The sequence below is a fragment of the Sander lucioperca genome, chromosome 14, assembly GCF_008315115.2.
Source record: "Sander lucioperca isolate FBNREF2018 chromosome 14, SLUC_FBN_1.2, whole genome shotgun sequence".
Taxonomy (NCBI): domain Eukaryota; kingdom Metazoa; phylum Chordata; class Actinopteri; order Perciformes; family Percidae; genus Sander; species Sander lucioperca.
In genome coordinates this window covers 22,045,129-22,062,431 of record NC_050186.1, presented here as the reverse complement: position 1 = coordinate 22,062,431, position 17,303 = coordinate 22,045,129, and the positions used below count along the sequence as shown (strand labels likewise).

The 17,303-nt window shown below is 41.0% G+C and overlaps 2 protein-coding genes and 1 long non-coding RNA gene across 4 annotated transcripts in view; 1 reads left to right on the top strand and 2 right to left on the bottom strand.

Annotated features, from left to right (window-relative positions):
- Positions 1-4,362: 4,362 nt before the first annotated feature.
- Positions 4,363-16,089, bottom strand: zbtb22b (zinc finger and BTB domain containing 22b). Of its 2 annotated transcripts, none has more exons than XM_031295560.2 (5): positions 15,057-16,089; positions 12,121-12,351; positions 9,389-10,186; positions 8,704-8,982; positions 4,363-6,660 (listed from the first exon to the last, which is right to left on the bottom strand). In XM_031295560.2, exons 2-5 carry the CDS (start codon positions 12,349-12,351, stop codon positions 5,581-5,583), a joined length of 2,388 nt encoding a protein of 795 aa, XP_031151420.1. In that variant the 5' UTR covers positions 15,057-16,089; the 3' UTR covers positions 4,363-5,580. The 2 variants fall into 2 exon arrangements, with proteins under 2 accessions (XP_031151420.1, XP_031151422.1); XM_031295562.2 differs by having other exon boundaries at positions 12,121-12,345.
- Positions 8,415-17,303, top strand: part of LOC116047070 — a 22,721-nt gene continuing 13,832 nt past the window's right edge. The window contains exons 1-2 of the long non-coding RNA XR_004104308.2: positions 8,415-8,516; positions 14,949-14,955. This is a non-coding gene — a long non-coding RNA (uncharacterized LOC116047070). The remainder of the gene's footprint in view (positions 8,517-14,948; positions 14,956-17,303) is intronic.
- The window catches only part of kifc1 (kinesin family member C1), a 7,536-nt gene continuing 6,494 nt past the window's right edge, over positions 16,262-17,303 (bottom strand). The window contains exons 16-17 of the mRNA XM_031295572.2: positions 17,024-17,099; positions 16,262-16,582 (exon numbers count right to left, since the gene is read on the bottom strand). Coding sequence (XP_031151432.1) covers positions 16,538-16,582; positions 17,024-17,099 — 121 coding nt within the window. The 3' untranslated portion in view covers positions 16,262-16,537. The remainder of the gene's footprint in view (positions 16,583-17,023; positions 17,100-17,303) is intronic.

Below are 17,303 nucleotides of genomic sequence, written 5' to 3'. Positions count from 1 at the left end.
ATTTTCTGTTCAACAATCATCTGGTCAATCAGAAGATGTGTAAGAAGTTGTGTAACACAGTTTGTGGAATGTACAAAAATAATTGAAATACCTCTGTCTAGTTTTCAGCAGCAGCTTTCGGCTCTCTACACAGATCCTCCCAGCTTTACTTTCTCTTGATTAAGGAATGTTTGGCTCTTCTATCACTCGTTTAAAATAAGAGAAACCATGTGGTTGTAGTTTAGGGTGTTTCAGTTGTTGTTTGTCAGAAACTGTTTAGTGTGTTAGGTGCAGCAGCAGCAGGTGAAGCTGCAGAGCTGCTGGAGACACAGCCATCATGTTAATTTATTTACCAGAAGGCATTGTGAAATAACAGGGTGCTTATAGGGCCCCGCAGCCACCAAGGGGCCTTAAACAATTAGAGAAAATGTGAACTCTCTTTGGTTTTTCTTTCAAAAAAAGACACTTATTCTGCTCATTTCTAAATATAAGGGATGTGAAGGTGATATAAACATCAAATTATAACAGCATATATATATATATATATATATATATATGGTTTTGTATACTTTCCATCAAGTGTTGTTGAGGTTTATTGATTATTTGAGGAATTTTAATTCATAACAGAATCTGACATCAGGGCTGACTAGAGGAGACGTCTTCAACTACTGGGTGTAAAAAGTAGAACTGATTCTGTCTTCCATTGCTTAGAAATCACACTGGTTTCACAAGTAGCGACCAAGAGTTCACATGTTTCCGACTGAGCCTTCTCTGAACACAAAACGCCTCTGTCTCTTCATGTGTTTGGTTTGTTGAGGAATACAAACATAAAAATAAATGTGCTCATCTTGTTCACTTACATCCCCTGCTTTTACATCCAGTGTTTTCTCTCTAGCTGTTCAGCAGAGGAGCAAACTAACGCGACTGAAGCAGTCGTAGAGGAAACACTTGAGGTCACACTTCACAGATCATCGAACACATACAAAAGCTAACAAGTCCTTTCATTTAGTCAGCGCTCCAAAACCTGCATATAAAAATGTCCAAACCCGGCCTTCACAGAAGGTAAAACATTCCGATCCTTTATCTCTTTGCTCTACGTAGGCAGGTAAAAATGTCTAAGAGGTCATGCATGACATGTCATAATAATTCTTCCACCACAAACTGTCCTGTGCTGCAGCTACACTGACACACTGAACTAGTGTAGAGCATTAGTGTTGTTGCTATGGTTACCTCCAGTTTAATATATTCTGCACACATAGATAATGGTGGTTAAACTGTTGAACTATGTTTAGAGTGTCCCAATACTAGGTAACAAGAACTCCGTGGTACAAAGATACTTTACAACACCTGTATACATTTGTTTTAAATCGTGTTACTTCTAGGCTGTTATGTGTTGTTTTCATTGTAACATTAGATTAGCACAAATAGAAATAAGTGTTGAGCAAGTAAGTCAACGTACTGGTAAGGCACCTGAACCTGTTTGACAAAAATGTTGGTATGGCAACAAGTACAACCTCCTATACAAGCAGAACCTAACTGAGTGTACAAATGGAAAAACCAAAGCAGAAAGTATCTACACTGTGTACCAGTAGTTGGTTGATGTTCAGTATGGTCCCAGTATGGATACAGCACAGAACTCAAAATGTATTTTAACAACAGCAGGGCCCAGAAGAGAATATGGTACTTGAAGAGAAACTATGACGCAACATTCCTGTCAGGCTCAAAGTGGACAGATCAACCTGCATTTCAATTTGGCATCTTGAGAGCAAGTTCATTTTTGTTTTATTGTGAGAGAACAACGATGCAATTCCAAGTCCTGAGATCCCACAAGTAACTCATATTATCTGTAGTAGTATATAGTATTAGTATTATCATTATGATTAACACGACTATCAAATGAAATGTTTAAAACATGTCTAAAATAGGGCGCCCGGATAGCTCAGTTGGTAGAGCGGGCGCCCATATATAGAGGTTTACTCCTCGACGCAGCAGGCCTGGGTTTGACTCCGACCTGCAGCCCTTTGCTGCATGTCATTCCTCCTCTCTCTCCTCTTTCATTTCTTCAGCTGTCCTGTCAATAAAGGCCTAAAAATGCCCAAAAAATAATCTTTAAAATAATATATATATATATATATATATATATATATATATATATATATATATATATATATATATACACACACACACACACACACATATATATATATATATATATATATATATATATATATATATATATATATATATATATATATACACACACACACACACACACATATATATATATATATATATATATATATATATATGTGCGTGTGTCTAAAATAATGACTAGTGTCCTTTGCAACTTACTAGAACTAAAAGTAACACTTTATTTAAAAAAAATCAATTGGTAGTTTATGATTACCAAAACTACTACTGATAATACATCTTCAGGATGTTTGACAAGTCAGATATTTACTTAGGCATTTTCCTGGAATCGGACAGTTCCAAAAAGTGAAATCAAAACATTGCTGACCTTAACTCTACCTGAAATCTTCATCTATCGATCTGGACGTCTCAGAAAACTTAGATTTATTTGAACCAAACCAATGTTTAGCCAATGTTTTAAACTTAAGTATTTGCACTATTAACGCATTCACATCTGGGACCAAAACAGGAACAGGTGTGAGGCCAAAACCAAAACCACCGCCGCTGATTAATGTGAACAGAGAGGGAAACGATGCTTTTCTCTAATTTCAATGAAGAAACAACGTCTCTCAACATTTACAAACTTTTGGGAGGTGAGGACCTGCATGACTCAATGATGCTTTGAGAATGATTGCAGAAATAAAAATCCACCGGTGGAAAATATCTGAATCCAAAGACAAATAATTCCACAAAAATAAAGTAAATGAAATATGTGGCATAACAGCTACTGAGAAATTAGGTTTTCTTTTCATTGTGGCCCATAACTTCTATTCTGTCAACCGTTCAGAGGAGGTACACTTGTAAACACACTATACACTGTATAGCTTAGATAAGACCACCTTGTTCCATCATTGTCAAGGAGATACACTGGAGGTTATTATGATGTTTGGGGGAACCCAGTGCAGAACACTTTCAAATACTTTCTCTACAACTGATTAACTCATTCCAAAGTAGATCAAACGGCAGCAAACGCATCAGTATTACAAGTTAGTATTTGTTCTAAGTCTGATGATTAAAGGACATATATTTCTATATATTTACAGTAATAATATACTTCTCAAAGCACGAGAACTCTGTGAATAACAAGAAAGTGAAAGCAGGTAACAGCAGCAAAACTGAAAGCATTCTACTTTCTACTTCTACTGCTGAAAGGATTAATCAATAATCACCTACATGCTTTAAAAGCTCCAGAGGGGAACTTCTGCAGCTTATCAGTTACAGGTCGTGTTTGTGTAGGGTTGAACGATATTGAAAAATAGTTTGACAATTTCATCTTTTGCTACTTCAACAACAAAACATTAAAGGTCCAATATGTAATACTGACAGCTAGCGTTTGAAATAGTTAGTGCACCGGACTCTCCTCTACACTCTTGCCCCAGCGTCGAAGTTCACGGGCTTGCCAGGTGGCAAAAGACCGTGACATTGCGGAGCTTTGTGCCCGACCGACAGCCACCCTTTCTCGGCCAAACGTCAATGCAACAGCCCATGTCTCAGTCACCGCCTGTCGGCTACGGTGGGGAGATTTTCAGTACTACTACTTTCTAGAACCGTTATATACAGCGTGGCTATACACTGTATATTACACATTATGTTTGCATGCCAGTTTGTAACAAAGAGGAAATCATTTTACTGTACAACATCACCTTAAGTCTGGCGATGGTAACGTTAGCTACAATAATATTCCATAAGATAGCATAGTTACATTGCAGAGTGACCTGTAGAGAACATAAATTGTGTCCCAAACCAACAATTCAGGCTACACGGCTGTTTTACCAATTTTTTATTGCATGTTTCCATTATGAGGAAGTTAAACTTGCGGTTTCTGTCATACGTCCGTCCGTCACGGTGGTTGTAAGCAGCCGTGGCTGGCCCGCCTGCCTGGTCCTCCGGTAACGTTAGCGGTTAGCGTGTTAGCATAGCGGCGTTAGCACCAGTCGGGATCACTTCACCGGTGGGGTCTCACTTTTTTGCGAGTAACTACCTCGACTAACGTTACTCTATATAATTTAATGCGAGCACATTAATGTTGAAATAACTGAAAATGCCCATTCCTGCTATGTTAGCCGTGATAGAAATTAATGAAGCTCAATGCTTACCTGTTAAGGAGGAAAATTAGCCAAGTGGGCATCCTTTTGGGCTCTAATCTGTCTCCATCTCTTAAATGCATCTCCAATATTTACTCAGGTTTTTTACCACGTTTCTAGTCATGCAACTGTTTAGAAAATGCCGAGTTTTTTTTAGGTTGGGTAGAATGACTATAACTCTGTTAATCCAGGTAGTTTAGTTGCTGCTGCCTCCGCTGCAGCCCGTTGTTTTTGCGTGTTTGCGTTTCAACATTCCGTTCCACAATGGAAATTTCTAAAGAAGAAAATACTGTCTTTAGCATTGTCATAGAAGATAGTATTTCAACTTAGCATGTTTCCTCAATATCTGATGACATATTTTGGTATTTTTTTGATTAAATACAGTAAATATATTACATAATGGACCTTTACGTTTTGAAAACAGAAGGTAAATAAGCAGCAAAAAGACAAAACTTGTTCCTGTCTGGTAAACATCTGTCTGGGATCTATCAGGGTTCACGTGTGATGAGGATAAATGATTGTGCCTTTACTGTAATAATCCAGCTCGGGCTACAGGCAAAGCAGCACCGTAGTATCATCTAAATCAACATGGCAGTGCTGACAGTAAGTCTGTTACGTGGGACACTGAGGAAAAGTTGTTGCACTACTGCTAGATGCAGTAAGGAAGAAAAAAACACAAATCTGCAACTTTAGATACATTTTTTCTTAGTTGGACTATGAATTATGTGTTGAGTACATTTTATCTTGCAGATTTGTGTTTTTCTAATCACATGACAGTGATACATTACAATTCAATACTGCAGAAAATCACAGCAATTTAGAACAGCCATATAATGTTGTCACAGAAAGCAACAGTTAGTGAAGCACTGTCTCTTCATTTTTGGTTTCCTCTCGACGCGCATAGCAGTCTCCAACAAAACCAAAAACTATAATCTCGACTATAACATCTCGGATACTTTAAAACGATAGCTTACTCACTGAGACAAAAGGTCCATTTTTAATGAGGCCACTTTTAGGAGGCATGTTTCCAAAATATTTATGGATGATTAGAGATGGCATCAGCATGACCTCACGGCTTTAAGAACCCTTTTTTTCTGTTAAATACTTACAGGTTCTTCAGCGTGTGTGTCCAACGGGAGCTTTGCCTTTTTCCCCCCACTCTTGACAAAGTACACACTTCCTGCTTGAAATGCTGAGTGTTGGCAGTTATAGTGTTTCAGAAGAGCTTCTTCCAAGTTTACTTTATTGTAAAAACAGCAGCAGGAACGAGAAGCACGACTGTTTGCTGAGAAAGAGGCACCCGTTGGACATAACACACACTTCTGCATTAAGTCACGCTACTGTCATTGGCACTGACTTCACACACGTCTTCATCACACACACTTCGACCTAAACCTAGACCAGCAAACATCCCAGATCCCTGACCGGGACTCTGGGAGACGACTCCTAGAAGCGACCCTGCGGCGGCCATGCTGTTAATCACACTGTTGTTACTGCTGCTACTTCCCGTGGCTGAGACGCCGGTGTGCTGCGGTGACATGACAGCGCCGGAGAGATGTGGAGAAGAAACTGACACTCCTCCTCTCCCTCCTCCGCCCAGAATACTGCCCTGTCCTCCCTCACCTGCAGACAGGAGGAGGTGAGGGGAGGAAATCAAATCTGGGCCATCCTCACCTCCTCCTCTTCTCCCTCCCTCGCCGCCGCTGCTCCCGCCTTCTCCGCTCTCTCCCAGCCCGCTGCGCCTCTCACAGTGCGAGCGGTGCCTCATGAAGCTGTCGCGCCACATGAACTTCTTGCCGCAGCCCAGGCAGTCGTACGGCTTGAGGCCCGTGTGCGTCTTCATGTGCTCCGTGAGGTGATGCTTCATCTTGAACTTCTTGGCGCAGACGGGGCAGTGGAAAGGCCTCAGGTCTAGGTGCATGTTAATGTGGCGGTCCCTCATGCTCTTGTGGGTAAAGGTCTTACCACAGTGGCACATGAACACTTTCCCAGAACCCCCAGCGCTGTTACCTCCACCACTTCCACCTCCAATCCCCCCACTGTCCATGCCGTCGGCTCCCAAGCCGCCCTGGGCCGAGAGGTGGACCGCACCGTGCTCCAGACCGGGACCTTTGAAAGAGGCTCCTCCCATCATGGCGCCTGCCATCCCCAGGGGAGGGGCGGCGGCGTCCAGAGAGAGTCCGGACGCCTGGCTGTAGAGGAGGATCTGGTTCCCCTGCATGTCCAGGGGGAAGAGCTGGGCCCGGGCCGAGGCTGCAGACTGAACCTGGCCCAGCAGCGCTGAAACAGCACGGTTAGCGCTCTGGCTCTGACCTGCTGCACTGTCATGAAGGTGCTGCACTAAAGTCTGGTCCATTAAACTGCCTTCGAACTTGAGGTAGTCTTCTGAAGAATGGCAGTAGTCCACCTGGCGACAGACAGAGAATCTGGTTTTAGATCTGTGATTAATGCAAAATGCCGGGATTTTGCTGCATCAGGACAATTTGCAAAATTTCAAACTAGTGATTTAGAAATACTTTTCAGGGATTTTACACAGACTTCTCTATAGAACCGCACAGAGTCCTCAAAACCTGCATGTTGGACAGACAATGTGCAGTGCAAGTCTAATATGCTGCTGTTACGGCCACACCAGAAAAACTCAAGTCAACTGTAACCGTCAACATATTAAAGGACACCATTCCCGAAGATTAGTTAAAATAAATTAAATTTATTCACATAAAATAATAATAAATTTAACCAAAACTATGGGAGTCTGGTAGCCTGGGAAAACCCTGACGAACTTCCGGCAAATTTGAGATTTGCTCTGCAAGTCCGTCTGGCCAAGAGCCCATTTCCAATTTTTCCAAATCGAGGCACCAATCACAACCGTTGAGGCGGGCTTTACATGATGACAATAGCGCAACATGCTCGCTGGTTGAGATGTTTTCCGTTTCTCTGCATACGTCATCTCCTTCATCGCTCTGATTGGTTGAAGGACTATCCAATTGCGCCCAGAGGCATTTGAGCAACGTCCGTTGGTGACGCCCCTTTGGAAATGGGCTGTGAATGAACCTTCCCCAGACCCACTCACAGTTACAACTGAGAAGGGTCTGGTGACAACCAGGCTAGGAGTCTGGTGGTCTGGCAAAAAAAAAAAAAAAAAGAAGGGAAAAGGCCCGGGACAACCCACAAAGGGCTGTTGAGACCCAGAACTCCCCCCCCCTAAACTATCAAAATAGTCTCTAAATTAACAAAGAAACAAAGCTGTGAAAACTACACTACCAGACCTTCATCCTCAAAAGAAATAAAAACAACAGAAAGAAAGCAACAGGAACAGACACACTAGTGCAAGGGCTGCTTCAGTCTGACAGGGAGAGATCTCCGTCTCCCAGCCTTCCTTATGTACAGGAGGAGGAGCCACCCACTAATGGCCGAATCAGGAGCACCTGAGATAGGTAGAGAGGGAGAAGAAAAACAAGGGGGAGCACAGCAACAGCAGCACAAATTTAAAAAAATATATATATATATTTCTTTTGCACATCACCCAGGTTCAGACTGCTGTATTTCAGTTTAACCCTTGTGTTGTCTTCCCGTCAACCTTGAAAAAACACACTTTTTTTTCGACGTTTTTGACGCTTTTTTTTCAGTTTGTTTTTGCTTTTTCCAACATTTAAAATTTTTCTTCTACACATTTTCAGCGTTTTTTTTTTTTTTTTTTTTTTTTTTTCAATTGATTCCATTCAGCATTGTCCCATTAGCATTTAACATCTCACATATATGTTTGTTTTTTTTGTGTGTGGCATTTTAGGCCTTTATTTGCAAATGACAGCCTAGACTTGAAAGGGGAGAGAGAGAGGGAACGACACGCAGCAAAGGGCCACAGGTCGGAGCCGAACCCGCGGCGCCGAGAAGTAAACCTCTATATATGGGCGCCCGCTCTACCAGGTGAGCTAACCAGGCGCCCCACATATATGTTTTCCACGTATACAAAACATACAAATATTTCACAGCAGGGATCAAACACACAAATAGACAAAAATTCACAGTTAAACACAAAACTCAGTAAACTCGAAATGAGTACATTTTTCACTTCAGTCCACATTTTCATTCCCCTCTTGTAAAGACCTTTCTCTCCTGGTGAAGGATAATGCCGAACACAATCTTATGAACAATTGAACAGTCTTCAGCACTTATTTCTACGTCACATATTTTCTGATATAAAACAAAAATTTAAAACGGGTCAATGTGACCCGAAGTCAACACAAGGGTTTTAAGAAAGAAACTGTTTCAAACTATTTGTGTACAATTTGAAATTATGCAACATTGGCGCTCCCTGGTGGTGGTAGAAAGCATCAGTTTGCACCGGGTCTGTCTCATTTTTCTACAAACAAAAACTTGCTGCTATCACAATATTTACTGTAGAAAGATGTGATAATCACATGAAAACCCTTTAAAACAGGCTTCAGCTCACCTGTGAGTCCAGGTCGTTCTCAGCTCGGCCTCCCAGATCGCCTGAAAGGCTCCTAACGTTGGAGATGTTGAAGTCGCTTCTCTCCCTCTCTCTGGCCAGCTCCATCTCCCTCTCATCCTCGTCCTCCTCGTCTTCTCCTCCCTCCTCCCCGGACACTACGATGAGGTCGTCGTCCTCCATGCGTTCGGTTTTCACCACCACCCACTGTTTGCGCGGCATGATGCTGGGCTGGCTGTAGGTGGGACGCTTCAGCAGCGGCAACGCCGAGTCCTCCCCGTCCTTTCAAATGAGACATTTCACGTTATAATACAGTAAATGAGGGACATCGAGTCTTTGTTGTCAGTGAAAACTTGCGTACTTTCAGAATCTTCCTCGTGTCAAAACAGAGCTCCTGCTGGCTTAAAATCAAAATAATAATAATACAATAAATAACCTCTGTCTAAATAATACATAATCTCCTTTTACTTTTTACATTGCCAATTGGAAAACAAAAACAAAATACAGTGAGTTTCATCTTTAGGAAGTTGCTTTATGACTTTATGTTCTGCTCATGACAATGCTGATGAAAATACTGTACATCAATTATTGACTGGAAAAAATATTAAATATAAAAACAAAGTTGATCTTTGAAATAACTGCAGGTTCATGAAAATACAACTTTTGTGTTAGTGTGGGTTGCTCACACCTGATAGGAGGACACGCCAAAGCTGTCGCTGACCCCAACTTCCTGCTCTGACGCTGAGCTCATTTTCTTCCTCCTCCCGCTGCCTCCTCCTCCTCTTCCTCTCTTCCTCTGGTGGTGGTACAGCACCACCTCCTCCTCCTCTTCCTCCTCTACTTCCTCCTCCTCTTCCTCAATAAGGAAGGCTTCCTCCCCTCCTGATGGGGTGCAGTAGCTGGGGGTGTTGCTAGCCCCGCCCCCGTCCACCGAAGCCCCCGCTGCGGCCACACCGCTTCCTCCAAAGCTGCTCCCGTCCCTGGGGCTGAAGTAGTTGGTGCTGCTGGGAGACTGGCTCTCACTCACTGAGGGCCGGCTGGGGGGTTGGGGGCCATGCTGGGGCTCGTTGGACCCCACCACCTGGGAATGACCTCCTCCGACAACCCCATCACCATCACTTCCAGCTCCGATACCGCCGCCTGCCACACCGTCACCATTGCTGCTGCTGCATCCGAGGTTAGCTGAGCCTCCACCTCCTCCTCCGACACTGGCTTCACCCTGGACACCGCCGCCGCCTCCTCCTCCTCCTCCTCCTCCTCCTCCACTGCTCCCTCCTCCCGCTGCAGCCCGGCCCTCCCTCAGCAGCTCGGTGCATTTGTCCACGATGTGCCACATCTGCAGGACGCTGCCCACCGTGAGGTAGTTGACGATGTCCTCGCGCAGCATCCGGAGCTGACCGGTGTAGGCGCAGCTCAGCACGCTCTCAAATGCCAGCGGGTCCATTAGCGCCGGGATGGAGACCGTGGACATGTTCTTCAGTAGTACCTGGGGAAGGACACAATGATACATCACAACAGTTTTGTATGAAGTACTCGAAAGCAATACTTGAGTAAAAGTACAAGTATCTTACAAGAAAATGACTTTGGTAGAAAGTCTCCGTTTAGAATATTACTTGAGTAAAAGTCTTAAAGTATCTGATTTTTACAGCAATTTTCTGATATTAAATGTACTTAAGTATTAGAAGTAAAAGTAAAAAAAAAACTTTGATTATGAACTTTATGGCCAAAGGTGTGTAACGTTCTCTTCATCACCACTGTCGTCGGGGTGGTCATTGTCTGTTACCATGGCGGCAGAGCCTGCACCAGGTGCTTCCATGACACTATCAGTCATTATGCTTCCTCCTCTTCGTCTTTAGTTTTGGCCTATGGTTGTTGTTTTTTTGCCGCTTGGCAACAAACAGGCATCACATCACCAACTGGAATGGAGCATGTATTATCTTGGCAATTTAGGAGCAATGATTCGCCAAACTTCTTTTATTTTGTAGTAACGAGTAACTAAGATGCTTAGGGGGAAATGTAGTGGGGTAAAAGTAACGAAGTAAAGTACAGATACGTGAAAATTCTACTTAAGTACAGTAACGAAGTATTTGTAAATTGTAAATCTGTTTGCCAGCCCCTCAGACAGGTAACTGGGGTCTGAAACAACCTCCCACCAAGTGTCAGTAAAACTGGTCTTTGGCAGTTTGAGTAACACCTTCTTGGAACAGAATAATTAAAACATAAAAAAACAAGAAATACAGACACATAATTGAAGTGTCTGTGTGGAGCTGCTGTCACGCTGCAGGCCTTTTTTTTCTCAGTTCTAAATTTGTTCTTTTATCTGATTAATCTGAATGACTCTTCATATCTATTAGACTATGCTCTTTATTCATTTTCTTCCAAAGAAATAATAATAAGCAGATCATTTTACACCCATTATACACAGATTTTATGTCTCTGGCACATCTAAACTTGCGTTTTGCAGCAATAAAGTATTTATGACCATCATTTACAATGTATATTTACTCCTCTTTTAAAGAGACATACAACTTAGATCTTGTAGATCTAGTATAATAAACTTGTGAAAAAAATGAAAATGATGTCACCTATACCTGATAATATAAATTGGCAGCGATGTCAGAAATGTGTTAAATGTAGTTTTAACGACTTCACTCTCCCTGATTTTTCCAACACATTTTTGGTTGCATTAAATACCGAGTGTTGACGAAGTGTGATGCATCCACAAAGACTAATCAAGCCAACTAACTCCCTTTGAATCCCTAGTCATATCCATTATTGTGTCTCAAAATCCTCTATGCTCGGTCTGGCTAAACCAAACTGTCATAGGTCCTAAAATTGAGACAGCTGCTGCACAATTCAATATCATTTCTCATATACAAGCTGCATGTAGTAGAAGCGGTTTGCATGCCTCTAAATCTGATTTTAGGCAGTGGTGTAGTCTACATGATACGCAGGTATACGCAGTAAACCCACTAAGAAAGATCCAGGAGTTCCATATACCCACTTAAAAATTTGCAATGGCATGTAACAACATACTTTCCATTATAATTTTGATATATTTTGAATTGTCATCTGTGTTTTTTTTTCTTCGTATAGGCTAAATAAAGGTATTTCCACCGGAAATTGGTGCATAAAAGTGTATCATTATGCAGGAAAAGAAGTCTGACGCTCAAAATTTTCCTGGGGGAGGACACCAAACCCCCTACTATGATATGCCCCCCCCCCCCAGGCCCATCCTGGCCCATATATATAGGCCCATACATATACAGTATACCCACTACAATACATTAGACTACACCACTGATTTTAGGGTAACATTTTATACATGGTCCAGATCAGAAATTAATGAATATGACTCCATGTAGCTTTTTTTTATGTGCTCATGCTGATTAAAAAACATCAGCAGCATAACACTCCCACCTGGTCATGGAAGTAAGGTGAGGAGGCGGCCAGGACGCAGCGGTGGGCCTTGAACACTTGTCCCTGGACGTGGATGGAGAGGTCGCATAGCCGGCCGTCTTCCCTCTGCCGGTTGAGGCTGTCCAGCACCGAGGCCTGAGCGCTGGGGAAGCACACCTGCACCACCGGGCCAGATGTGTCGCTGGGAGCAGAGCTGCTGCTGCTTCCCACTTCCATGGGCAGGGACTGCATCTAGGTGGTAGAAACACTTTCATGACTCCCAGTTTTGGCAGTTAAATTACTTTTTTTTTTTTGCCATTGTCAACTAATCTTTACTTAGTACGTGCTTTGTGAATTCAGGGTATTTTAAAAATCCTAAAATACAGTAAGCAAGATACTCGCAGTTTGTTAAAGTAGGTCGTTTTTGTTATATGATTTATGATGTTCCTTACCATTACCATTACCATGGGGAAAATGGCGGCGGGCGGGATGGGCGTGTTAGCAGCAATTCTCATTTACGCACTTATCACAGACCTTTATGGTTCTTGGGGATCGTTTAACCCCCATTTTAAACCAGAATGTTGCCTTTATGATAATCCATGTGAACTGAATCTGTTGATCCAACAAAGAAATCAGGAGGATGCAAAAAAAAACAAAAAACACTTTGGACACTTTGGACAGTGTCCTGTGTTTTGATACTGTTGATGTGTAACTGTGCTAATGTCTTGCTGCTTCCTGTAGCGCTGCATGGCTAACTGACAAAGCTTATTTGTTGCTCTAGCGGTCTGTATGGTGTCTTGTTGACTTCTGTCTGTATAGTTTAACCTGTGCTAATGTCTTGCTGCTTCCTGTTGCTCTGGTCTAAAATCATCTGGCCAAAGGACTACAGTTGAAAATTAGCCGGCTGGCTAACACTGGCACATTTACAGAAATGTTGATTAATGTGTGTTGTCTTTTATAAAATAAATAATAATAATAATAATAATAATAATAATAATAATAAAGGTGTTAATTACTGCTGAAACTAATTATTCTTTTTTTTATTTTATTTATTTTTTATTTAACCTTTATTTAACCAGGTAGGCCCTATGAGAACAGGTTCTCATTTGCATAGGCGACCTGGCCAAGACAAGCGTAGGCGTGCAAGACAACAAATAGTTTCACATTCAATACAGTACAAGAATACAGAATACAAAAGTCTACATAAAGTGCAGAATAAGTGGGCATTACAAATGCCGGCACGTAGTGAGGTGCAAGTAAGTCAATGGATGGCCAATATACATGAACAGAGAGTCTATATCAATGCTGAGATGGTGTAAACTACTTATTGATCACTACTGTTGATTATTTTCTTGATCAATCATAATTGTTTATACTATGAAACATCAGAAAATAGAGAAAAATGTTCAACTTCGTTTCCCAGAGTTGAACATCTTTAAATGTCTTGTTTTATCAAACCGACAGTCCAAGACCCTTAAACATTTAGTATACAATTATATAAGAAATCCTCACATTGGAGGATCTGCCATCAGAGAATTTGGGCATTTTTTTTTGTCATAGAGAATGACTCAAAAGAAATCATTAATAAATCTATCAATCCACTGATCGATCAGTCAACTAATTATTGCAGCTTTTGATTAAACTTTATTATCATTTTGGAGGCTATAGTTTGTGGTGCTGTTGTAGTGTTTTAATCTATTTATATTACACTCCAATATAAATAGGATGGACAAAATATTAGAAACGCCTCTCAGTATGTATAATACAACCTAGGGCTGGGCGATATGGAGAAAATCAGATACCACGATATTTTTCACCAAATACCTCAATATCGATATTATTCTAGGGTTGACAATTGGTAGGTAACCCTAACCCAGCAGGTTAGTTTTAGTTCTGGCAAAGAACTGATGGTAGATCAAATCCAACCCCTCAGTAATGCATTCAATTCCAGTTATGTCCAAGTTGGATTTTGTCAGGCTAGACAATTTTGAGCAAACATGAAGCTGTAATTCTGATCTCACCACTCAATAACACATGTACCAGTTCGATTGACTCTTCAAACTATCCAAATTTGGTTTATTAAGCATAACTCAACCTGACTAATTCTCAACCTGTAAAAGGACCCCAAGATTAATATTGCAATTAAGTGTGTAATCACATCTTTATCCAGTATCACATAGTATGTAGCATAAGATGGTAAATGCAAAGGGAACAGTTGCCAATCAAGGAAGCAGTTGATGTCATTGTTAACTAGAACACACTCTTAATTTACCCAGAATACACTGCAAATGAGTCCTACTTGAGAGAGTCAAGAACTAGACAGCCCTGTGCAAGTGTCTGTTTGAAGTCTCTTTGTTAGATCTCAGTCACAGAGTGTCTTTGTGCAGCCAGCCTTTGCTGCAGGTTACCCAAACGCTGCACAGTATATATTTTTTTGCAATTTTAGTTCTATGCATCGAATATGTTTGTATGTCATGCGCCGTGTGGGTTATATCAGGCTACCCCTGCACTCATGACACGTGAGCTGATTTCTCTTTGACAACATAATGATAGTTATGAAAAGCTAATTTCAACAATGTAATTTTGTATTTTACAGTGAACAAAAACACATCACGTCAATAATGAACAGGAAAAAGCCCCCCACCACACCACTTATATTCGCTTGCTGTGTTGTATTAGTGTATGAGAAAAATCAACAGCTGGAGTACAAACACACTTTTAGTTGGCAAGCTACAAGCAAAGCTGTTGATTGAAAATTCAAACTGGCGTTGTTGTGAAAATGTCGCTGGTGGTCGTTTTCTGCTTTCAGACAGCAAACAGTTGCAGTCCATCAGAGCTTCCGACTCTAGTCATACCGTTACAGATGTGACGTTAGCCTGCTAGCTAGCTCAGACGGCTGGCTACAAAAAAAAAACAAAAAAAAAAAAAACATGAGCCGCTGCGGACATTAAACTCACCGCTTTAGTTGACAGTGCAGCCTTCAGAAGTACAGTCTCTGTCCGAGCTGACGGCAGTGTGTCCTGCCAGTTTATGCTGGCCCTTAAGTTTGGGGACCATTTTTAGAGAATGTTCTCCCCATTTGATCTGTTCTGCAGCGGCAGACAGCGACGCGTCGCCTTTAAAAGGATTCCAGACATACGAGCCAGACTTTGGCCGACAAAAATAAATAAAATACACAATGAAATGAACACATTTAAATACAGCATTGTGATATTTAAATATATCGTTGTATCATTTACAATATTAAACAATATGATTTAAAATAAGTTTTTTTTCTTTATCTCAGAACATTAACATACATTGTAAATATGTTGCATAATGCGCAACATTAATTCCCATAATTTTGATATATTTACATGCAGTCTTTAAAAACTACTGTAAAGTAAAACTAGAAAGAAAAAGAATAATCATGACCGTGATGTACATCATGTCCAATGTATACAACCTGCGACTGAAGCAAACAGACCGCCATGCTGGTTAAGCAATGAACATCCATCCTTTGCCACTTTAATATAAAGTCTTAGAAATGTAGCATATAACCAACCTCATTTAATCTTATTTACTGTCTGTCCTCCGGGGTTGACGTGTCATAGCTGTGACAGACTCCTCAAACCAATATCAGAAGTCGTCAGTATAACACACAATCCCAAAAGGTAACACTGTAGTTTGGTTTGGAAAAATGTTTCAGTAGAGTATACAAGATTTGCCATGCGATGCTTTAGGTTAACAAAAGAGTTTGCAATGGTTTAAAATAAACACGCAAAAGGAAATATAAGAAGCTCATTTACAGTCTTTATTTCTACCTCTTGTTGGGCCAGAGAGTAGATAGAAAAAAACCCAATTAAAACAATTACATTGAGCAGAAATAAAAGTATCTTATCTACATTAATGAGCTCATATTATGCCCATTTTCAGGTTCATAATTGTATTTACAGGTTGTACCAGAATAGGTTTACATATATTTTAAAAAAACACCATATTGTAGTTGTACTGCACATTGCTGCAGCTCCTCCTTTCACCCTGTGTGTTGAGCTCTCTGTTGTAGCTACAGAGTGAGGCCTCACACTTCTGTTCCATCTTTGTTGGGAGTCACACATGCAGTAGCTAGGTAAGGACTACTAGCCAGTCAGAAGCAGAGTATGAGGGCGTGCCACGCTAGCAGCTAGGTGAGCTTTATACATGTGTTACAAAGTGACGCACGTTTGTCACAGAAGTAAAGGCTGGACTACAATAGAGCTGTTTGGAGCAGTGTTTTCTGTTGGTAAAACACCAACAGAACAGTCTGAGATGGTAAGTCCCTTTGGACTCTGGGCTTTTTCACTTTATAAACCATAATAAGTACAAAAAGATATATAAGACAATAAAGGAAAGGGAAAGAGCATAATATGAGCACTTTGGTAAATAGTATGGGAAAATTAAAAGTGTTTTTAAGCACTGTCTACTTTCTGTTGGCACTTGCAGTCCCAATTACACAGTCGTTCACCTGTAAAGAGAGAGGAAACACAAAACATCAAATGTCAAAAATCCAAGTTGGTACAGTGAAATGCTACATTCAGATTGTTTAATACTGGGACATATTCAGTGTTAAAAGCATTTTAGTTGTCATTTTGTTCAAACTAGTCAACAGATTTCAATGAAATGGTGGAAAATACATTTGAGGAAAATGGTAATACTGATGAAGACTTGAAGAAAAAATAAAAAATAAAAAAAACTGTTGAACATCGCTAGATGGGGCATTTTTGATCCAGAAGCAGGAAGAATTGAACTGTATCTTAAACAACTTTCTCTTTGCTTTCCTGGCTAATACAGTAACATAAGTTCACTTTATCTCCAATTTCACATCATGTTCTCAATGTACTCTTGTCATCTTATACCAGCCGTCTCATCAAGAAGGAACATTAAAACAAACATGGATGCAACTGACCTTGCTGGCAAACCTCAGGGAGTTGAGGGTTTCCCCAAAGCTGTCCGGCTCTGGGGCAATGTTGACAAACATCAGGCTGGAATGAGGAGAACAGAAATACAATAAGTATTAAAAAGTTAGAAAGCCCTCCTTTCCTAAATAAGTTTCCCTGGGTAAGAAGAACCAGCAAAAAGCTAACAGAGTTATAATTTGTCTGCCCTGATTTGGAAGGTAACCAGCTATATGGTGGTTATATTCTGAATTTTAGATAACACCCCTTACTGTGAAGAAACGATAACAC